Source organism: Anolis sagrei, chromosome Y (assembly GCF_037176765.1).
Source record: "Anolis sagrei isolate rAnoSag1 chromosome Y, rAnoSag1.mat, whole genome shotgun sequence".
NCBI lineage: Eukaryota > Metazoa > Chordata > Lepidosauria > Squamata > Dactyloidae > Anolis > Anolis sagrei.
The window spans coordinates 71103663-71128493 of NC_090035.1; the positions used below are offsets into that span (position 1 = coordinate 71103663).

At 43.0% G+C, this 24831-nt stretch overlaps 1 protein-coding gene across 3 annotated transcripts in view; it reads left to right on the forward strand.

The window, feature by feature from the left end:
- The window catches only part of LOC137094682 (signal-induced proliferation-associated 1-like protein 3), a 161487-nt gene that overhangs the window by 83566 nt on the left and 53090 nt on the right, over window positions 1-24831 (forward strand). For all 3 annotated transcript variants that reach the window (XM_067461886.1, XM_067461888.1, XM_067461887.1), the window contains exons 2-3: window positions 10684-12336; window positions 13622-13752. In XM_067461886.1, the coding sequence (XP_067317987.1) occupies window positions 10959-12336; window positions 13622-13752 (1509 nt within the window). In that variant the 5' untranslated portion in view covers window positions 10684-10958. The remainder of the gene's footprint in view (window positions 1-10683; window positions 12337-13621; window positions 13753-24831) is intronic.

The window sequence follows — 24831 nt, forward strand, 5'->3', positions numbered from 1 at the left end:
ATTGAATCAATCTTGGCACACAGAATTCTCATGACCAACAGAAAATACTGGAAGGGTTTGGTTGGCATTGACCTTGAATTTTAGAATTGTAGTTCACCTACTTCCAAAGAGCAGGAAGAGGGCTTTGGATGGAAGGATTTGCCGTCTGTTTCCAAAAAGGAAGAGAAGGACAGTTGGAGAGATCTTCAGCCTTCTCTGTCAAAGGTGTTCCCAAGACCATCAGGAATATGTGTTTTCTGATGATCTTTGGTAATTCATGTGAAACCCCTTTTGGTCCCGACCCCCAGGTTGAGAAACACTGATTTAGACGAAGTCAGAGAGGCAAACACCCTCTGAACAAATCCTGTCAAGAAAATCCCATGATAAGTCCACTCTAGTCACCATAAGTCAGAAACGACTTGGAGGCACATCACAACAGTTTTATTTTTACTAACTCTTTCCATTATTTTACCTATAACACAGCTATAATTTTCCTGGATCTCATTTTAAAACTTCCAGAGAAATAAGAGAGATGGACGAATTAACTTTTTTGTTGAAAAAAAATACTGGAAATCCGATAAAGAGAACAGAATGGACACTTTATGATAAATATGAGAAAGAAGGAAATAACTAAGAGACTGATTTTAAAATTTTTGGGAACAATTTTATTTCAGAGACACTGCACCTGATGATGAGATGGAAGTCAACCCTTTTTTATATCTTTTTAATTAGTATATAATTTTTTCCCCCTTTTTTTTTATATATATATATATTTTTTGTCTTGTCTCTTTCTCTATTTTTTTATATATATTCATTGTCTTTATAATATCTTTCTTTTTTTCACACTGTTCTATCTTCTTTTGAGTGTTCTCCCTCTTTCGTTGTATTCACTAGATAACTCAATAAAAATTTATACAAAAAAAAAAAAAAACTTCCACTGACCATTTTCCTGCTGTCTGGTACGAAAACTAATCTTAGGGCCATGTTATAAGATTAGCATTTTGTTTAGTGTTTGAGTCCTTTAAGAACTCTTTGATAAATACATCTGGATCCATTGATTTGCTTGGTCTCAATTCATCCATGAGATCTAAAACCTTATCTCTTGCCACCACCATTTGACTCAGTGGCTTGGACTCTCTTATCGTTTCAGACCCGAGTATCACTATTTTACATCTTCTGCGGCAAAGACTGATGAAAGCATTCATTCAGCCTCTCTGAAGTCTCTTTTATCTCCTTTTAATGCTCCCTTAACTCCTTCAATTCCCATAATTCAACTGCTTCCCTAGCCATTTCCCTGCTTCAGATGCATTCAAAGACTTTTGTTTATCGTTGCCCTTAATGTCATTATCAGTCGCCTCCTCGGCATTTATTTTTGCATCAGTTCTTGTTCGCCTGCATTTTTCCCCCTGCAAGGCTGTACTCCTTTTTATCTCGTCGGGCAACACCTGATTTCTGAAGCAAGCTTTTATGCAAGAGTTGATTCCATTTAAATCAAGTTGATTAAAACATGATTGAAATTGTGTCCCTGAATGACTCAGTTTTATTTATTTAAATCATTCGTAAGGAAACCTTTATTTAGTCATAATTTTCTGGTAGAAGCACATTCTTGTTTAGTATAACCTGATACCTATTCAGAGATAACACGCTTTATTAGACGGTATAAACACACTAGACAATTAATCTGTTTGCAGATTAATTTTCAGTTCATCCAAAGAGAAGACACCTTGCATTTGTATCATCTTGAAAGCCATATGTTGTATTCGTTAATGCAGGTAACACCAAAGAATGAATCTGTATTCCTAAACTACTTACCGTATACACTCGAATATGAACCGGGATTTTCAGCCCTTTTTAAGACTGAAAAAGCCCCCCTCGACTTATACTCGAATCAAAATGATATATTATTTCACTGGGTTACTATTATTATTATTATTATTATTACTACTACTACATTTTATTATTTTACTGTATTTATTATTTTTATTACATTTACATCGCTCTATTGTTATCTTTATTACATTTATTATTTTACTCTGTTATTATTTTTGTGTCAGAAGCGACTTGAGAAACTGCAAGTTGCTTCTGGTGTGCGAGAACTGGCTGTCTGCAAGGATGTTTCCCAGGGCATGCCCGGATGTTTTGGTTTTGTACCATCCTTGTGGGAGGTTTCTCTTGACGCCGCATGGGGAGCTGGAGCTGGTAGAGGGAGCTCATCCGCACTCTCCCTGGATTCAAACCTCCAACCTATCGGTCTTCAGTCCTACCAGCATAAGGGTTTAACCCATTGCCCCAATGGGGGCTCATTATTATTATTATTATTATTATTACATTTATTATTTTACTCTATTTATTATTGTTATTATTATTATATTTATTACTTTACTTTATTGTTATTACGTACATTTATTATTTTACTCTATTATTATTGTTGTTATTATTACATTTATTATTTTGCTTTATTATTATTATTACATTTATTAGTTTACTCTATTTATTAATATTATCATTACATTTATTAGTTTACTTTATTGTTATTACATACATTTATTATTTTACTCTATTATTATTGTTATTATTATTACATTTATTATTTTACTTTATTGTTATTACATATATTTATTAGTTTACTCTATTATTGTTATTATTGCATTTATTATTTTCCTTTATTATTACATTTCCATTATTTTACTCTCTTTATTATTATTGGAAGGATACACATTTACATTGAAGAAGGTTAGAATAATGTATTGTTAAAGGCGTTCATGGGCGGAATCACTGGGTTGTTGTAGGTTTTTTCAGGCTATATGGCCATGGTCTAGAGGCATTCTCTCCTGACGTTTCGCCTGCATCTATGGCAATAATGGTTAGAATAATGGTTTAATCAGAAATGGACAGTCTTATCTTAAATTATAATTTTATGTCATTATTCAAAAACATTTAACCTACTGATGCCTCAATTAATGTTATTTTATTGGTATCTATTTTTATTTTGAAATTTACCAGTACCTAATGCATTTCCCACCCTCGGCTTATATTCGAGTCAATACGTTTTCCCAGGTTTTTTGGTGGTACAATTAGGTGCTTCAGCTTATATTCAGGTTGGATTATATTCAAGTATATACGGTAATTGGAAACCAAAGAAAAGAGGCAGCCAACCTTGTGGTTAGAGTCCAATGCTTGGAAGGTGGGGCTACCATTGTTCCCAGGAATAACTGGTTGACAAAGAGGCATTTGTCCTGACTCCTTGTCTGTGCCATCCTCAGCTGCCTTTTGTAAACTGTCATATTTCCAAAGTTTGCTTACATTGGAATAGCTTTTGCTTTTGCCCTTTCCCTCTGTTGACTCGATTGTCTCATCTGATCAAATCCCCAAACTCATTTTGCATTAAAGGAAGGGGGAGGGGGGAGAACTCCATTTAAATATAGATGCTTTCAGTTTCAGGGAAGCAACTGGGCTTTGGATGACATTCCTTGCACATACCTTTCTTTCTTTCTTTCTTTCTTTCTTTCTTTCCTAGTGCAAGTTGCTAATAAGCAGAATTTCACATTTTTCGTCTCTTCCTTGAACACCGGCCCAGAAAGACAGGCTGGTATGTGCCAGTTCCTGATCTGGGGGTGGGATCCGGCTTCTGCTGAGCGCGGTGGCTGCTCTCAACCGCAAGTGTGAATGCCGCCTTGGAAACCTGAGAGCTGCCGGCGGCATCTCCTGCCCACTCAGCTTCCCAAGGGCTTTTGCTCTTTTGATCTTGCCAGGGCTTGGCTTGAGCCTCCTGCCCCTGAGCTGGGCAGCAGTAAAGAAAGAGTTTTCCGTTCCTTCTTTTGGGGCCAGATGTGGAGGCAGGCGATATGTGTTTCTACCAATGAGTAATGTAGTATTGGTTTGCGGATCATAATTCTATCTCACATGTTCCTGTTCGCCTCCCCCACCCTCTGTATAGGCATACCTTGCTTAACAAAGTTTCTTGACAGTGAAAGTCCTATTTACACACATACGAGGGTTGAATGAAAAGTAATGCCTCCACTTTCGTAAGTCCTCAACAGATGGCAGTATTGGTATGCGGCAGGTACTGGCTTGTTCAGTAGACTCTCCTCTACAGTTCCATTTTGGTGGGAAGCCTTAGCATTGAATGGTTGTGTTGTTAAAGTGCAAACTAGGGAACCCTGCGCAGACAGTCGGTCAATGCGACTTAAGTAACGTGCAGTCATTGAATTCTTGACAGCAGAATTCAGATAATGCAAGCTGTTTATGGTGATTGTGTTGATGTGAAGACTGCGTCGTTGGGCGAGTAAGCTTAAAGATGCTGAGGTTGGAACATCTGACTTGCGTGACAAACAAAGAGTTGGACATCCTGTGACAGCAACCACCAAGTTTCACAAGCAAAAGGTTGAGAGATTGATTTGGGATAATTGTCGTATCACTCAGAGAGAAATTTGAAGCATAATCGGCATTTCACAAAAACGTGTGGGTCACGTTATTACTTTGCTGGCTTTTGAAAGATCTGTGCACAATCAGTTGCGGAAACAGAGTGTCGACTTCTTCCGTGAGAGTTTGACGTTCTGTGACAGCAACCACCGAGTTTCACAAGCAAAATACATCTTCCATATAGTCCAGATTTAGCACTGTCTGACTTCCATCTGTTCCCAATAATGAAAGAAGATCTACGGGGACATCATTGTGCTTCTGATGAAGACGTTGAGAGAACTGTGAGACCTTCACCACTATGCCAGTGAGACCTTCACCACAATGCCTAACCTTCACCACAATGCCAGTTGATGAGCTACTGACGACTGACAGTGCTCGTTTGCTTCCACTAGCTTCCTGCTACACGGCAGCGATACCAACTTCCCCCGCGAAAATTCACCATGAGAGCTACGTGCCTTGTAACCTTACTTTCCAGATAACTGTTAACCTGTGCTTGTATGAAGAGCCCTTTTGTTTGTTTCTACACTCGGCAAACCTCTTTGTGGAGTTAACTGCTTTGTGCCTCAGTTCTCAGAGGCCCTATTCAACTATTTTTGAGGGAGGCAGGCAGGGACAAGGTCAGGTAGTGATTGATGCAGATGGACCAGAAAGGATCTTCTTTGCCATCCCAGGCCTGTTAACAGATACTGAGCATGCCTCTGCCATGCATATCATACATCTGCAACCCAGTGTTTTCTTGTTCATGTTGGTGGTGATAGAAAGAAGTTGAAGAGGGGTTCTTTCCTCCAGTAACAGCAGTCTGCAGGCTTCCTTTCTTTCTCTTGCAAGGAGAAGCTGTCCTGAAAGGGTTCCCTTCCAAGTGAATTCGGATTAGGTCCCAAGGTCTGATCCTGACTTCGTATCTGAGCTGCAGAATTGCTCACATGGCTTGTGGGATTTGGACTTCAGGCAGCCCACAGTTGATAGCTCAGTGCAGAACCCCTGTCGCTTGTCAATATTTCTGGAGTCATGCAGAAGGCATCATCGCAGATTGAAGCAGTGGAAGATCCTGTCTCAGTGCAGGTTCTGACCTCCTCTTGACCTCCTCCTCGCATGCTCTTGCAGCCTTGTTCATGTTTCTAGTTATTCACTCCCACCGTTTGAAAGCAGCTGAACTGTAGGAGAGGGAAACCATCTGTTTGACCAGAGCTCTTGTTTTGGTGTCTTACTGATGGCTGGGGATTGGGTGGGGAGGCTGTTCAGCAACTTCTCCCTTGAACTGTGTTGTTCTTTGGCTCTGGATCGGCCTTCGTCTCTCCTCAATGTCCTCCTTTCTGGGAGAACGAATCCAGCTTGGAACTGTTGGAAATAGCAACCTTACAAGCCTCCACTAACAGTTTGTAAATGGTATAATTGTTAACCTATATTGTATGTATATTTTGGTTTGAAGTGGATTTTGCATGCAGTTTGGAGTGAGTCTTTTAATCTGTGGATGTGAAATGGGTGCAGGGTTGTGAACAACTCAGTAAGCTCTGTACCCATGTGTATGTGTATCCATGAATACACCATCCAAAGTGTGCCCAAAGTTCCTCACTTGTGGGTGTCACCCTGAGATTCTGAGGCTGCCTCCACTTCACAGAGCCCAGGCGATTGCATCTCACGTTAGGCTGGAGGGCTTGCAGAGGGTGAATGTGACATTGGTTTCTCTCTTCAAAGGTGCCCTGTTCCCAAAGCCCAGTGCAGAGGAGGAACACTAAACAAAAGGGACTTTGTAGGAAAGCTGAGCCACTGAAGCGCTTCGTTGGCAGGCCCTACACTTGGCGAGGAGACTGCCACATGCACACTGTGTTCTCTGCCTGCCCTGATGGCCTTGCACTTGTTCTTCGTTGGCAGGGGGGAAATCACTCGCCTGTGGGTTTTTTAATTGAGGTGGAATATATTATCTTTCTCCTCCATTTCTCCCATTCCCAATGTCAGCCTGGTCTCTTTTCACCTGGCAGACAAGTGAGAGGCAGCTCCAGGTGTTGTTCCCAATGGACCTTTCCTAGTTTCTCATTCTATCGTTAGTGGGGGTTCAGACTGCTCTGGTTATAGGTGAACTATAAATCTCAGTAACTACAACTCCCAAATGTCAAGGTCTATTTTCCCCAAACTCCACTGGTTTTCACATTTGGGCATATTGAGTACTCATGCTAAGTTTGGTCCATATCCATAATTGTTTGAGTCCACAGTGCTCCCTGGTTGCAGGTGAACTACAACTCCAAAATTCAAGGTCAATGCCCATCAGACCCTTCCAGTATTTTCTTTTGGCCATGGGAGTTCAGTGTGCCAAGTTTGGTTCAATTCCATCTTTGATAGAGTTCAGAATGCTCTTTGATTATAGGTGAACTATAAATCCAAGGAACTACAACTCCTAAATCACAATATTAATCCCCCTTCCCAATCCTACCAGTATTCAAATTCGGGAGTATTGAATATTTGTGCCAAATTTGGTCCAGTGAATGAAAATACATCCTGCATATCAGATATTTATGTTATGATTTATAACAGAGCAAAATTACAGTTGTAAAGTAGCAACAATTTTTTTTATGTTTGGGGGAGGAGGGATCACCACAACATGAGGAATTGTGTTAAGGGGTCACAACATTAGGAAGGTTGAGAAACATTGCTATACGTAGTGCTTTGACTCAACAGAAGACAGATTCTGGTGTCCTATACCAAACAGAGAAGAAGACAACCAGCAGAACACAGTGTTTTGCGTTCACTCTTTGACCATGAGTGGCTTGACCAAGATGGTAGTCACTCCCTTTGCCACATGGTTGTTATGTAACAGCTGCTGTGCTGTGGCTGAAGGCATGCTGTGGTTTGTAGCTTGGCTGGTGAATTGGTAGTTCTGCCAGGGTTATGCCTTCTGGTCTGCGAGCTGGATGCAGACTTTTAAACTGAAATCGGGGAATTGGCAGGAAGAAGTTCAAAGGCTACGTCGGGCTTGGAAACGGTGGGTGGCACCAGCGTCATTGTCATACCAAGCCTGATCTTGTAGCTGTAGCATAGCAACACATGAAATATGTTGCTGAGAGGCTTATATAGGGAGGGTTGTTTCCTTCTCCAGAGGTCCCCATCCTGAAAATAAACTGTTTGGGCATGGAAAGTTATTTCAATGGGAGCGGGTGGCTTCAGTTCACACTTGCTATATGAATATACTAGCCTTCCCCTCCCACGCGTTGCTGTGGTCCAGTCTGTGTATGTGTGTTTTGTGCGTGTATATATGTGTATATGTTTGCGTATATATGTGGTTTTGCACATGAGTTGTAATATATTTTTTAGTTTTTTTTAAGTCTCATCTGCTGTGTTTTTCAGTGTTTTTATGAGTGATGGTCACTCATTGGCCTGATAGGTGTATTGTGTCCAAATTTGGTGTCAATTAGCCCAGTGGTTTTTGAGTTATGTTAATCCCATAAACGAACATTACATTTTTATTTATATAGATGGTCATTCATTGGCCTGATATGTGTATTGTGTCCAAATTTAGTGTAAATTCATCCAGTGGTTTTTGAGTTATGTTAATCCCACAAACAAACATTGCATTTTTATGTATCTAGACTAGCTGTACACACCACACGTTGCTGTGGCCAACCTTTCCTCCCTCCCTACCTCCCTCTTTCTTTCTTTCTTTCTTTCTCTCCTTCCTTCCTTCCTTCCTTCCTTCCTTCCTTCCTTCCTTTCTTCCCTCTTTTTCTTTCCCTTCTTCTTTCTTCCTTCTCTACCTGTTTCTATTCTCGCTTCCTTTGCTCTTTGGTTCCTTCTTTCCTTCCCTCCCCCTTTCTCTCTTTCGCTCTTTCTCTCCTTCCTTCCCTCTTTCACCTTTTTATTTCCTTCTCTCCTTCCTTGCTTCTCTACCTTTCTTTCTTTCCTTCTCTCCTTCCCCCCTTTCCCTCTTTCTCTCCCTCCTTTTCTCCCTCCCTCCCTCCCTCCCTCCCTCTTTCCTTCCTTCCTTCCTCCCTCCTTCCCTCCATCCCTCCCTCCCTCCCTCCTTCCTTCCTTCCTTCCTCCCTCCCTCCCTCCCTCCCTCCCTCCCTCCCTCCCTCCCTCCCTCCTTCCCTCCTTTACTCCTTCCTCCCTTATTTTTTCCTTCCTTCCTTCCTTCCTTCCTTCCTTCCTTCCTTCCTTCCTTCCTTCCCCCTTTCTGTGTATGTGTTTTGTGTGTGCATATATGTGTGTATATATTTCTGTATATATTTGTGTATATGTGTGTTTGTGTATATATGTGTTTTTGCGCATGCGTTGTAATTTCCTTTTTTTTTTTAAGTCTCTTCCGCTGTGTTTTTCATTGTTTTTCTGAGTGATGGTCACTCGTTGGCCTGATAATGTGTATTGTGTCCAAATTTAGTGTCAATTCATCCAGTGGTTTTTGAGTTATGATAATCCCACAAACAAACATTACATTTTTATGTATCTAGATTGGTAGAAGTGTACTTTTTCTAAGCCTCTCTCAATCAAATGCCAGAAACCACAAGGTTGATGTGTCTGTGCTCATGTATGAAATGATGAGAGAGCAGTCAGGTGCTAGTCAGTTGTCAGGTTCTGAATGACAACCATGCAACTGAAGGAACAGGACCTTGGAGAAACACTCTGACCCAGTTTCCTGGACCTGTTTGGGCAGCCGGGCTGCTGTCAAGACACTGCTAATTCTGCTTAATTCTGCTTCACTTCTGTAGTATGTGTGCCATGTTTCCCAAAATAGCCAAATAATAAACCTGAGTTCCTTTGGAGTTTTAAGTCTCAAGTTTGCCACTGTGTTGTCGAAGGCTTTCATGGTCAGAATCACTGGGTTGCTGTGAGTTTTCTGGGGCTGTATGGCCATGTTCCAGAAGCATTCTCTCCTGACATCTTGCCCACATCTATGGCAAGCATCGTCAGAGGTTGTGAGGTCTGTTGGAAACTAGGCAAGTGAAGTTTATATATCTGTGGAATGACCAGAGTGGGACAAAGAACTTTTGTCTGCTTGAGGCAGGTGTAAATGTTGCAGTTGGCCGCCTTAATTAGCATTGAATGGCTAATTTAACTAATTTACGAGGTCATATAAATCTCCAGCAAGCATGCGGGGAATGAGGAAGTACTTCATCAGTGTCGCAGATGGGCGGTGAAGCGACAGCTCCCCTGGTGGCCAGAAAAAGTTGGAATGTTAAATAGCCTCTGACTGTCTATCTATATGGGTTGTGTGTCTATGGCATTGAATCTTTGCCTATATATGTAAATTGTAATGCGCCCTGAGTGCCCTGTTGGGTGAGAAGGGCGGAATATAAATACTGTAAATAAATAAATAAATTGCAGCTTAAAGCCTGTCTGGTTGCTACCTAGGGGGATCCTTTGTTGGGAGGTGTTAACACTCAAAAACAGGGGAATTCCAGACAACGGTCAATCAGGGCCAGCTAACACCTCCTAACAAAGGATTCCCCAGGCAGCAACCAGCCAGGCTTTAAGCTGCAAGGCTATTAAATGCTACTCATTTGGAGAAAGACCTCTTGTCTGCTTGAGGCATGTGTGAATGTTGCAATTGGCCACCTTAATTAGCATTGAATGGCCTTGCAGCTTCAAAGCCTGGCTGGTTGCTACCTGGGAGATCCTTTGTTGGGAGGTGTTAACATTCAAAAACAGGGGAATTCCAGACGACAATAAATCAAGGCCAGCTAACACCTCCCAACAAAGGATCCCCCAGGCAGCAACCAGCCAGGATTTAAAGCTGTAAGGCCACTAAATGCTAATCATTTGGATCCATGCACATGGAATAATGCCAGTTATGGCATGGAATAATGCCAATTATGTACGCTGCCCTGAGTCCCCTTCGGGATATAAATGTTGTAAATAAATAAATAAATAATCAAGCTGGCCAATTGCAATATTCATACTTCCCTCAAGCAGACAAGAGTTCTTTCTCCCACCCTGGACATTTCACAGATATATAAACTTCATCTACTTAGTTTCCATCAGGCTCCTCAACCTCTGGGTTGTTGTAGGTTTTTCGGGCTGTGTGGCCATGTTCTAGAAGCATTCTCTCCTGATGTTTCGCCTGCATTTATGGCAGGCATCCTCAGAGGTTTTGAGTTCTGACCTCTCAGAGGACTCCACAATCTCTGAGGATGCCTGCCATAGATGTGAGCGAAACGTCAGGAGGGAATGCTTCTGGAACATGACCATGCAGCCCGGAAAACTCACAGCAACCAAGTTTGCCACTGTCTGAATCTGCAGCCATTGCAAAGAATATACATTCCCAGCTTAATTCTTTTTCCTTCTCTCTTTTAGGATCTCCAAGGATTCATTGCTGCAGATAATGCTCTGAAGTAGCGAGGAGCAAAGGAAAAATAATTCAATCCCAGCTCTCTTTTTACTGAATGTTGGCGCTTGAGGATTGTTGCAATGGCTGAGTGGCCTCCTCCAGCAGGGAATCCTGAGGCAAACTCTTTTAGGCTGGCATCTCACCACTCCACCATTCCCAGCAACGGCTGAGGCCTGTACGCCCCAATGGAGGTGAGCGGCACCTTCCCAGAGGGAATCAAAATCTGCACCGCTGTTAGACTATGACATCGTACCGACCAGTTCATGAGAGCGGTGACATTGGGGGCCCCGGCCTGAAAGGTGGCGATTATTACTCTCCTGGATTCTGGGCCCAGAATGGCTGCTCCATGCATGCAGATGGCTCTGCTTCCTCGCGTCCCAACGCGACGACCCCGGCCATGCCAAAAATGGGGGTGCGGGCCAGGATTGCCGACTGGCCCCCCAAGAGAGAGGGGATGAAGGACCCCAGCACTTCTAGAGACCTAGAGACCCCCACCTCTGTGCCGCGGGGTTTTCAGAATGGACAGTTTTCAAGCGGCGTGACATTCTCTTCGGGGGTCAGAGGCTTCCAGCGCCTGGTCCGGAGGAGGTCCAAGGACACTGAGTTCCAGGATGGCTGGCCACGGTCTCCTGGAAGGGGGTTCCTGCCATTACGGAACCGGAGCAGTAGCGAGATCACGCTCAGCGAGTGTGACATGGAAGAGGCTTTTGAGCCTCGGGGGGTCAGGCTCTCCAGTGGCTTACCCCTTTTCCGGGAGTATGGGAGTACCTCTTCCATCGATGTGCAAGGCATCTCAGAGCAGAGCTTTTATGAAATGCTGAATGAGTTCCGCAGCGGGACATCTGTCGACCAGCAGCAGCCGCCGCAGCCACCAGACTCCTTCAGAACTTCTCGAAGCGCCAAAGCCGAAGCCAGGAATGATCAGGATGAGTACCCGCTTCATCACAAGGAAAAATCCCGTAAGAAAGGCTCCAAAGGAGAGGCAGGGAGTGGCGATTCCATATTTAGGAAGTTGCGGAACGTCCGCGGGGATGGTGAATCAAGCAAGGCTTTAGTGGATGCTGAGGAAGGGGGCCGACCCTGGCTGTGCCAAAAGAGTTTCGCACACTATGATGTCCAGAGCATGCTCTTTGACCTCAACGAAGTGGTGGGCCGGCGAGCCTACGTGGCACAGCGGAGGAACACTACCACTGGTGCATCGGCCGCATCGGCCGGGTCCACAACAGCCTCCCGATCCTGTGGGTTAACAGGGTTGGAGCCCGCACCTTCCTTCATCAGCACCGAGGACCTGAACTACAAGGAGAACTTGGACCATGACCCTGGGGACAACAACAGCAACGATCTTCTGCTGAGCTGCCCTCATTTCCGCAATGAAATTGGTGGCGAGCAGGAACGCAATGTCAGTTTCTCTCAGGCCTCGGCTGGTTCTCCAAGCGGGGGAGGCTGTGGAGAGGGCAGCTTTGCTGAAGTCTCCCCAGCCACCTACTGCACGAACGCCAGCCTTTCTGTGCTGGAAGTCCCAAAGGAGCTCCAACGCAACATCAGCAGGCTGAAGCACTACAGCATTGAGCATGTGGACTTGGGAGCCCGCTACTACCAGGACTACTTCTGTGGAAAAGGTATCGGCTGTCACTTTATGATTCTCTGTGTATGGAGTGTGGGGAAGGCATACTTAGGATGTTTCCAGGCTAAGGTGAGAGTGTCTTATGTTTTGCACAGGAAATGTCCTCAGAAATTGCTGAGTCTTTACTTGCAAGCACGAGACATCAGAAGTTCCTTGTTAAAAACTTATTTATTGGGTCAAATATTTTTAATTCTGGTAGTTGATGGTGTCAAGGCAGCATGTAATAAACAACATTACAATTGCGAAACATTGAAAAACATATTAAACCATATAAAAAGTTGAAGGAAGACAGATTTGTAAACAAAGTTTCTGAAAACTATTCAAAACTATGTACATGTGATTCTGTGTAAAATCATTTAAGCCTCACTACCGTGTCCTGAAATGATGCTGAAATGTCAACAGTTTAAGTGTCAGTTGGACACTTTAAGAGAAAGTAGTTCCATAAACTGAATTGTCACAATAGAGGACTAGAAGATCTCTAATCTCAGACAGACATATTTATTTGCGGTCCCACACCTGCAGCATGCAAACAAAACAGCTTGCAGCATGCAAACAAACAAACCATTTTTGGCTTTAACTGTCATTACTACCACCTTGAATACAGACTGCCAGTAATGTCAAATTTAAAAAAATATTTATTTATTTATTTACTATATTTGTATACCGCCCTTCTCAGCCCATAGAGAACCAGTATGCATATGTACTTGGAATAGACGGATTCATTGCCATGCCTCTGTTCCTAACATTGCTAAGTTAGTGGTATTTAAGCTTCCATTCCAATCAGATTTGAATATGGTGAATAATAAAGTTTTAAATGGTTTTAACTTGATGTTTTTACTTATCGTGTAATGTTATATGTAATTGTGTTTGTATATTGTTGGCATCGAATTGCTGTCTTGGTAAGCCGCCCCGAGTCCCACCTCAGGGGTTGAGAAGGACGAGGTATAAATGTTGGAAATAAATAATAAATATATTTTCCACTCTGCTTTAATACAGAACTGTGCTCTATGGAAGCATTTCCCCCAAAGTCCTTCGTGTATCACTTTTCAAAAGGCAGAGTAGACTCCTGCTGCCTATAGTTGACTCCAGTCTAATTGGCTGTAGTTCATCCCAGGAATCAGATATCTTTCACTTTGAAAGAAAAGCATATAAATTCCTAAAAAGACAATAAAATCCCAAACCTGTTGGATACAGAAAAAACAACCTGTTGCTGTATAAATAATCAAGGTACCCACCCACCATTTCGCTCTCTCTCTCTCTCTCTCTCTTACATTCTCTAGAGCATTCCAACTACTTCGGGGTAGATGAGAAGCTGGGTCCTGTGGCTGTGAGCATCAGGCGCGAGAAGCTAGAAGACCACCGGGAGCATGGGCCTCAGTACCAGTATAGGATTATATTCCGCACCAGTGAGGTATGTGGTCATTTTTCTCAGAACATCTCCACATTTTAAATGGTGTCAAAAGTGGTTAAAGAGACATGATTTTGGTTATGGCAAAACCAAATAAATCCAAAAACAAGGTGCAGTCGAGAGCGGCATGGTGTATCGAACATACAAGGTGAAATACACTTTTTTGTCTATATACTAATAAGTGAGCGCAGGAAGTATACCAGATAAATCTGAGATCTTAATGTGGTGAAGAATAGGATGGGAAAATTTGGAAAATGTAACCAGGTCACCTTCGGATGTGTCATAGTTTGGTTCCAAAAGTGGTTTCCAAAAGTTCAAACTACGTTCGTTCAAAAAGGTGTGGGAACATTGGATGGACATAGAATTTCATGAGTAGAATCATAGCATCATAGAGTTGGAAGAGACCTCATGGGCCATCCAGTCCAACCCCCTGCCGAGAAGAAGGAAAATTGTATTCAAAGCACCCCGACAAATGGCCATCCAGCCTCTGTTTCAAAGCTTCCAAAGAGGGAGCCCTCACCACACTCCGAGGCAGAGAGTTCCACTGCTGAATAGCTCTCACAGTCAGGAAGTTCTTCCTCATGTTCAGATGGAATCTCCTTTCTTGTAGTTTGAAGCCATTGTTCTGCGTCATAGTCTCCAGGGAAGCAGAAAACAAGCTTGCTCCCTCCTCCCTGTGACTTCCTCTCACATATTTATACATGGCTGTCATATCTCCTCTCAGCCTTCTCTTCTTCAGGCTAAACATGCCCAGCTCCTTAAGTCACTCCTCATAGGGCTTGTTCTCCAGGCCCTTGATCATTTTAGTCACCCTCCTCTGGACACATATCACCTTGTCAATATTTCTCTTCAATTGTGGTGCCCAGAATTGGACACAATATTCCAGGTGTGATCTAACCAAGGCGGAATAGAGGGGTAGCATGGCTTCCCTAGATCTTCTAATAGGAAAGAGAGCTCAAAAAGGGTGGAAAACTTAGAAACCGAAATGCAGAAGTCCCAAACACAATAATGACTAGGAAAATGGGTTTCACTTAGATCAGTGATTCTCAACTGTGGGTCCCCAGATGTTTTGGCCTTCAATTCCCAATCCTAACAGCTGGTAAACTGGCTGGGATTTCTGGGAATTGTAGGCCAAAATACCTGGGGATCCACAGGTTGAGAACCACTGACTTAGAGGGAAAATAGGTTTTGCCTTGTAGATACTTTCCGAGAGGCTGAAAATCTAATGTACAGGAGTGTTGCACACCAGGGCTGGAAAAGCACCTTTGAAGCAATCTCACACTCCAGAGTTCAGTTTATAAGCAAAGCAGTTTATTATAGAATAAATGTAGCTTCAGTGAAAAGGGGTAGAAAGATCAAAGTCAATACAAAATATAATCCATGAAGAATAAGGCACTTAGAAAAACTTGAAAGCAATAATCCATAAGACCAGGATACAGGCACGATCTTTAAACCGGAGTCTTGACAAAACACAACACTCCTGAAGATCAAAAGTACATGACAGATATCGCAAAGATCCAAAAATACATGAGTCTGTGAAACCACTTGATTCTTGGAGCAATACAAGAGACCAGGAAAAACACTTTATATTTAAAACATGAGTCCATGGAATAAACACATAGGAAAAGCCCAGCCTTGAGTCCATGAATTCCATAGCATGAGAAAATGAGAGAGGGGAACTTAAAGCTTGTTCCTTTTACCCAGACGTTGATTCCTCTAAAGCAATGTTTCTCAATCGGGGGGTCAAGAAGGGGTGTCAGAGGGGTTGCCAAAGACCATCAGAAAACATAGTATTTTCTGTTGGTCATGGGGGTTCTGTGTGGAAAATTTGGCCAATTCTATCGTCGGTGGGGTTCAGAATGCTCTTTGATTGTAGGTGAACTATAAATCCCAGCAACTACAACTACAACTCCCAAATGTCACGGTCTATTTCCTCCAAACTCTGTCTGTGTTCATATTTGGGCATATGGAGTATTCATGCCAAGTTTGGTCTAGATCCATCATTGTTTGAGTCCACAGTGCACTCTGGATGTAGGTGAACTACAACTCCCAAATTCAAGGTCAATGCCCACCAAACTCTTCTAGTGTTTTCTGTTGGTCATAGGAGTCCTGTGTGTCAAGTTTGGTTCAGTTCCATCACTGGCGGAGTTCAAAATGCTCTTTGATTGTAGGTTAACTATAAATCCCAGCAACTACAACTCCCAAATGACAAAATCATTTTTTTGAGTTATGGTCACTCCTTGGGTTAGTAGGTGTCATGTGGCCAAATTTGGCAACAATTCATCCAGCTGAACTACAACTCCAAAACTCAAGGTCAATGCCCTTATAGTATTTTCTGTTGATCATGGGAGTTCTGTGTGTTAAGTTTTGTTTGATTCAATTTTTGATGGTCCAGATCTATCATTGTTTGAGTCCACAGTGCTCTCTGGATGTAGGTGAACTACAACTCCCAAACTCAAGGTCAGTGCCCACCAAACCCTTTCAATAATTTCTGTTGGTCATAAAGGTTCTGTGTGGGAAGTCTGGCCCAATTCTATCATTGGTGAGTTTCAGAATGCCCTTTGATTGTAGATGAACTATACATCCCAGCAACTAAAATTCTGAAATGACAAAATCAACCCCCCCCCCTCCCCAATCCACCAGTATTCAAATTTGGGTTTTTGTAAATTTGGGCATACAGTATTGGGTTTTTGTGCCAAATTTGGTCCAGTGAATGAAAATACATCCTGCATATCGGATATTTACATTACAATTCATAACAGTAGCAAAATTACTGTTATGAAGTAGCAACAAAAATAATTTTGTGGCTGGGGGTCACCACAACATGAGGAACTCTATTAAGGGGTCACCGCATTAAAAAGGTTGAGAACCACTGCTCTAAAGGATAGCCCAAATCAGACCTGCTTTATACCTAAAAAAATTATGTCTCTTCACTTGAGAAATTTCAGGAGGCCTTCTTCTCATTAAGAGTCTCTGTGAGCGGCGTCTCCTTTCAGCTGCTTGCCTTTGTTGACAAATTGCTCTCCTCCTATCTAACTCTGGAAGAACAGGGGAGTCAGAAGAATCCTCATCTGCAATTACTACATTCCGATCAGAGTCTGACCTTGGTTCCCTTCAGAAAGCTAACTCAGGTCTGCCTGTCTCTAACTGGAAATCCACTGCTGGGTTAACATTCCCAGAATCCCCAGCCCCATCAGGAACAGAACCAGACTCCTGTGGATCTACAGAAACCGCAGGCAGTGAAACAATCACAGGCTGAACCACAACAAGGAGGGAGAGGGTGGGCCATAGGATCAAAGAAACATACAACATATAGCCCAGGCATGTAAGGATTGTGTTGGGAAGGAGAAGGTCCAGAATGAGCTCAGATTTTCATTGGATGCTGAAAGCAATGAAAAGGGTTTCTTTGGACATGTTGGGAGCAAGGAGATGCTTAAGGAATGGGTGAGTGTACTGCTTAGGAAGGAGAATGAGTTTTTAACAAGTGCTACTGTACCCAAGGCTACGGAAGGCTGAGCGAAGGAAGATAGATGCTTTTGAGCTGTGGTGCTGGAGGAAAGTTCTGAGAGTGCCTTGGACTGCAAGAAGATCCAACCAGTCCATCCTCCAGGAAATAAAGCCCGGCTGCTCATTGGAGGGAAGGATACTAGAGACAAAGCTGAAGTACTTTGGCCACATCATGAGGAGACAGCAAAGCCTAGAGAAGACAATTATGCTGGGGAAAGTGGAAGGTAAAAGGAAGAGGGGCCGACCAAGGACAAGATGGATGGATGGCATCCTTGAAGTGACTGGACTGACCTTGAAGGAGCTGGGGGTGGTGACGGCCGACAGGGAGCTCTGGCGTGGGCTGGTCCATGAGGTCACGAAGAGTCGGAGACGACTGAACAAATGAACAACAACAACTGTACCCAAGGACCATAGGTTCAAGTCAGGTGCAGTTTTTACATTAGTCTTGAAAACATTTGGAGATCCTCTGCCTAGTTGTGGCTTCCTGCTTTCCTAAATGCTGTTTGTTAGTCCATTACTTTATCCTGGTGTGGAAGGGAGCAGCTCCATATGCCAGACTTGAATATATGGGCCCGTACTTTCCCTGCAGCCTCCTTTCTCTTATTATATTTTGTTCTTAAACACTACCACTCTCTTGCAGCATTTCTTTGGGAAGATTTTCCATCTCCGCCCACCTTGGTTGCTGCAGGCCCTTTGCTAATATTTGATCGCTCTCCTGTGGTTTCTGTGATACTTTGGCTTCTTTCTGTGGGGAGTAGTAGGCTGTTTTGCTTTCCTTCCAACCGAGCAAGAATTTATATGTGCGACATATGAGGTCTGAACTGGAACTTTTTGGATATTAATAGCAAGCCAAGTGGAATGCTGTGAAAAGGTTGAAGGATCCACTGAGCGTGAAGCTGGTATTTTTGCAGCTTCCATACACCAAAGAGCGATTGCAAGTTGCCTCTCAGTTCCTGGGCCCTAGCAGTTATTGCTAAGTGCAAGCTGCCTCAGCCTCCTTCCTCCCTTCCTTTCAAGAGCTTTCAAAGACAGCAGTAGAAAACCCTCCTGATGTTTTGGTGTACAGTTCCCACAGTCCCATACATATTAGACATTGGTTTCCATGCTCTTACCTACAAGAAGCACTGCCAGAACATCAAGCAAAAAGTGGGCGCTAGAAACAATATCATACGAAAGCTGACTGGCACAACCTGGGGATCACAACCAGATACAGTGAAGACATCTGCCCTTGTGCTATGCTACTTGGCTGCTGAGTATGCATGCCCAGTGTGGAACACATCTCACCACACTAAAACAGTGGATGTGGCTCTTAATGAGACATGCCGCATTATCACGGGGTGTCTGTGCCCTACACCACTGGAGAAATTACACTGCTTAGCCGGTATTGCATCACCTGACATCCGCCGGGAAGTAGCAGCCAATAGTGAAAGGACCAAGGCAGAGACATCTCCAGCTCATCCCCTGTTTGGGTATCAGCCAACACGTCAACGACTTAAATCTAGAAATAGTTTTCTAAGATGTACAGAGACACTCGCTGGAACACCTCAGCAAGCGAGAGTCCAAAAGTGGCAGGCTCAAACCCAGAACCTCAACCAATGGCTGATACCAAATGAGAGACTCCCCCCTGGGCACAAAGAGGATTGGGCGACTTGGAAGGCGCTGAACAGACAGCGCTCTGGCACCACAAAATGCAGAGCCAACCTTCAGAAATGGGGCTACAAATTGGAATCCTCGACATGCGAATGTGGAGAAGAGCAAACCACTGACCACCTGCTGCCATGCACCCTGAGCCCCGCCACATGCACAATGGAGGACCTTCTTGCAGCAACACCAGAAGCACTCCAAGTGGCTAGATACTGGTCAAAGGACATTTAATCAACCACCAAACTCACAAATTTTGTATTTTGTCTGTTTGCTTTGTTCTGTTAGAAATGTAATATAATTGACTGGTTGCCCTAACACGACAAATAAATTGGTTTCTGGGACTTGCATTCCATAATAGCTGGCTTGTTGTTGTTTATTCGTTTAGTTGCTTCCGACTCTTCATGACCTCATGGACCAGCCCACGCCAGAGCTCCCTGTCAGCCATCGCCACCCCCAGTCCTTCAAGGTCAAGCCAGTCACTTCAAGGATAACATCCATCCATCTTGCCCTTGGTCTGCCCCTCTTCCTTTTTTTCTTCCATTTCCCCCAGCATCATTATTTTCTCCAAGCTTTCCTGTCTTCTCATTGGAGGGGCAGGATTTCCCACCCAGGGTGTAGCACTCCAGTCCAGGAAAGTCCCCTGAATTAAAATGCAAGCAGTTTATTGAAGATACTTCAAAAGCAGTAGCAGTAAAAAAACACTCCATAAAAATAGGTAAATCCAATTAGGTAGACAGATAAGCAGGAAAAAAATAGTCCAGGAAATTAATCCATCAGAGTTCATGAAAAACAACTACAGAAACTTCCAAGGTAAAACTCCAAAACTTGAATCATGAATAAAAAAGCCATGAATCTGTCCAAGCCAAGGCTCCCAAGGACCAGGAAAGATGTCTTGATTCAGTTTCAATGTTGCTTCGTCTGAACTACAGATTTGATATTGGCACTTTTATCCCTCAATCTACTCATCGTCCCAAGAGGCCAGGAACGGATTTCGTTTAAGCCTTGACTCTGTTATCAATCACTTTCTCAGCCTAGCAGAAAGCCTAAGAGATTGGATTGTTTGCCTGTGCTGACTAAAAACATGGCGTCTATCTACTTGCTCATTAATTTCTGCAGCTGGCCCAGGTGCCGAGCTATTCTCAGGCTCAAAGTCATGGGAATTCTCTGGTAGCAATTCGGGGCCTCTTCCAGGGACCTTACCATCATCCCCAAACCCTTCAGCAGCATTTTCATTAGAAAAGACACTTTGAACAGGAATCCTATTGTTATTCTCTGCATCAGTAGCAACCTCATCATTAGATACATGAACCTCATTGTCATTCCCAACATCCAGAGTACCCTGATCATTAGACACAATCTCAGGCTGAACTCCCAACACAGGAGGGCCTACGCACAGTTAAAGCATGTGCGCCAGCGGCAACCATACCTCAAAAAACCCGACTTGGCCAAGGTGGTCCATGCCTTAGTTACATCTAGGCTGGATTACTGCAATGGCCTGCCTTTGAAGATGGCTTGGAAACGGCAATCATTGCAAATATCAGCAGCTTGACTGCTAACTGGAGCTGGCTATAGGGAGCACACGATGCCCCTACTAAAGCAGCTCCATTGGCTGCTGATAAAATTCCATTCCCAATTCAAAGTGCAAGTTATTACCTACAAAGCCCTAAATAGTTCGGGTCCTGCCTATTTTCATGACCGCATCTCCCCCTATAAACTTGTGTCTTGGGAGGACCTCCTCTTGGTCCTGCTACAGGCCTTCCTCTCGGTCCGGCCACTGTCACAAGTGCGGTTGAGGGGGGCGAGGGCAAGAACCTTCTGGTGGTGACCCCTCTCCATCTTTGGAATGCCCTCCCCAGGGAAATTAGGCAAGCCCCCACATTGTCCTCCTTTCGTAGAGACCTGAAGATCTGGCTGTTCAAACAAGCTTTTGAGAATACCTAATCCCTAGTTGTTCTACGCAATAGTTATGTAACCTTGCACTTCATCCCATGCCCTCATTCCCTGGTTACAGCTCTGCACTTATCCCATTCCCTTGTCCTGTTGTTTACAGCAGTTGTTCCCAATGTATTTTTGACCAGGGACCACTTGACCAGGGACCACTCTCCAACATTAGTACCAAAGAGGCTACAAATCAGTTTTTTTTATCAACTTTAGGTTTGTTTTGGTTATTTGGGGGGTCTCTTCAGAAAATTGCATTGGATAGACCACATCAGCTCTAGTTTCTTATACAGAACATATGCCATCCAGTAGTTGCCATCTGCTCACCCACAGAAAACCATGTTTAATAAGCCTCTGCACTATGAGAGGCTTTCACAAGACCTGTTGGAGTCCCCAGTGGCGCAGTGGGTTAAACCCCGGTGCCAGCAGGACTGAAGACTGACAGGTCGCAGGTTCGAATTCGGAGAGGCTGATGAGCTCCCTCTATCAGCTCCAGCTCCTCATACAGGGACATAAGAGAAGCCTCCCACAAGGATGATAAAAACATCAAATCATCCGAGCGTCCCCTGGGCAACATCCTTGCAGACGGCCAATTCTCTCACACCAGAAGCGACTTGCAGTTTCTCAAGTCGCTCCTGACACGACAAAAAAAACCAAAACAAGACCAGTTGCTCTCATTGAAACGGTGTAGTAATGGTGAAGCCGCAGACCATTTTTTAGTTCTTGCGGACCACTGGTGGTCCACGGACCACAGGTTGGGAACCTCCTTTACAGCCTGACCATGTTTACAGTAGCTTACTGCCATTAGTTGATGAGCGCTGTTTTAATTTAGTCTTAAGTTGTTGTTTTATATGCCTATATGTTTTATTTAATTGTATTTTATACTGTGCTTTATTTTATGTACTTTGTGCTGTGTGTAAGCTGTCCCGAGTCCCTTCGTTGGTGGGATACAAGAAGAAAGTAGTAGTAGTAGTAGTAGTTGTTGTTATTATTATTATTGACACAAAAACACAATATGACAGAGCAAACAAGATATATATGCTAGATTTCATATCACAAAATCACAAGTCTAACACTACCCAAGTGTTTAGGACTATTATTATTATTATTATTATTATTATTATTATTATTAACACAACAAGATGAGTCCACAACAAACAAGATCACTCTACTGGCTGTTGTATTGGATCACACGTCGGACACTTACCAAGTATCTAGGACTGTGTGCTGTATCAGCAAATAATGCGTGCAGATCTCAGTAAGGTGGCCTTTTGCAGCTCGCAGATGGTAATTTTGTCAGTGCCGGTTGTGTTTAAGTGCAGGTCAAGGTCTTTAGGCATTGCACCCAGTGTGCCAATCACCACTGGGACCACCTTGACTGGCTTGTGCCAGAGTCTTTGCAGTTCGATCTTTAAATCCTCATATTGTGTCAGCTTTTCCAGTTGTTTCTCTTCAATCCTGCTGTCGCCTGGGATTGCAACATCGACAATCCACATTTTTTTAACACGATCGTGAGGTCAGGAGTATTGTGCTCCAAAACTCTGTCTGTCTGAATTTGGAAGTCCCAGAGTAGTTTGACGTGCTCATTTTCTGTAACTTTTTCCGGCTTATGATCCCACCAGTTCTTTGTCGCAGGCAGAAGGTATTTATTTGTGGCACAAGTTCCAATGAATCATCTGAGCAACGGTGTTGTGCCTCTGCATGTAGTCTGTCTGCGTTATCTTCTTGCAGCAGCTGAGGATGTGATCTATTGTTTCATCTGCTTCCTTGCAGAGTCTGCATTAGACATCTGTTGTTGACTTTTCAGTTCTGGCTTTGATGGCATTTGTTCTAATGACTTGTTCTTGGGCTGCCAGAATTATTATTATTAGCTCATTCTGATGTTCCAGGTTTCTTGGACATCAGCTCAAAGAATCCTTGATCATTGGCCAAGTCAACTGAGGCTTCTGGGAGTTGGAAGAGTCCAAAACACCTGGAGGATGAGAGTTTTGGAATCATTAATCTATCTGACCTTGCTAGGGTTTTTTAAAGGGTAAACACACACATACACAGATCTCTTTGGATAGGGCCTTCTGCAGATAAAAAAAATACTGATGCTAAGGGGAATATGTGAATTGGAAATTACTGATCCACAATGAAAGGAAGAACCTGTTCCCAAGAGCAGAGTTGGATATGGCACAAAGGGAACATCCGTCATTCTCCGCACTTCCCAGAGCCCAGCAGAGGGCATTGCAGTGCAGTGTGAATGTGTGCTTGATATGTCTGCATATACATACAAGTAGAGAGAGACATTGCAAGAGCTTTGAGGAAATTGGGGGTGATCGGAGAGCTTTGCTATCACCTTTTCCACTTTGCAATATCAAGCGTATACAGCAGGCGTGGGTAAACTTGCCCATACTTGGTATACAGCAAATTGAAAGAGCTCCAGAATTTATTATATCGATCAAAATCTGTTATTCAAGAAAACCCCAAGGTTTCCCAAGTCTCTGTAAGTCAGATTTTTCCAGAGAACTGTTTCTTCATTTTGGAATTCAGTAAAGTTGCTCTCCTTCAAGAAGCAGAGCCTCTTGGCAGGTTTTTTTTTCCATGACTCAACACATACCTCACAATATCTGTTGACAGGTTTCTTAATCCTTATATCAGGATTGGGAATTGTATGACTGCCCTATAATTTGCTCCCAGATTTCCTCACCTTTGTCTATGTTCGTTTAGCATTGCTGGGAGATACAGTCTGACAGCACCTGCACTCCATATTCATCTCTGCCTTACACAAACTGGGAAAATCCAAAGGGCTTTGCAAGCTTTGTACAATCAGGGCATCTTTGCAAAAATAAACAAACCTTGTTTGCGCAAAATAACTTTTTGTGTGTGTTGAAAGCAAAAAGCATGTTTCCCTACCAAAAAAAATTGTCCAAATTGCAAAGAAAAATGCACACCGGCTTTCATAATCTTGCCTTGGCGGAGAGAAAACATTTTGAATCATTCATTTTTTTCCATGCATACTTGCACTCTGCAATGCGGGGGCAGTGGGTCAGCAACAGGAAGTGCACACAAAGAGCTCCTTGTTCTATCACTTCCAGGGGCTTTGGGGGTCCAGAGAGAACCCACCAATTGTGAATGGTGCCGGATGCTCTTCTTCTTTATGTAGGAATATTTGATGTCTATAGCAGAGTAGAATGCAGCCTAGCCAGTGCTAATATTAGTTTATGGTAAGACACAGGAAAAAAAAATACTCGGGAAGCTCTGGTAAGGTTAAAAGAAAGGTAAAAACATACTTTTTTGTTGCAAATAATACATTCCAGATAAAAGAGTTGATAGATAAAATAATAATAGTAATAATAATAATAATACGAAATCCAGCATATAGATCTCATTTGCTGTGACGTACTGAGTTTTTGTGTCAGTAAAATAATGATAATGATAATAATGATAATGATAATGTTAATGATAAGCCAGTAAAGGTGGTCCCATTGATGATCGGCACACTGGGTGCAGTGCCTAAAGACCTTGGCCTGCACTTAAACACAATCGGCGCTGACAAAAATACCATCTGACAGCTGCAAAAGGCCACCTTACTGGGATCTGCACACATTATTCACCAATACATCATATAGTCCTAGATACTTGGGAAGTGTCCGACGTGGGATCCAATACAACAGCCAGCAAAGTGATCTTGTCTGCTGTGGACTCATCTTGTTGTGGTTCTAATAATAATAATGATAATAATAATAATAATAATAATAATAATCAGCAAAGAATACATATAATAATAATAATAATAATATAATAATAATAATAATAATAATAATAATAATCTGCAAAAGAATACATTCAAAGGGTCAGAAAAATTCTCAAAAGCAAGCTCAATGGAGGCAATACCTTCAAGGCCATAAACACCTGGGCCTTCAAGGCCATAAATACCTATCATAAGATATACTGCTGGCATCATAAACTGGACGCAGGCAGAACTGGACAATTTGTAAAGAAAAACAA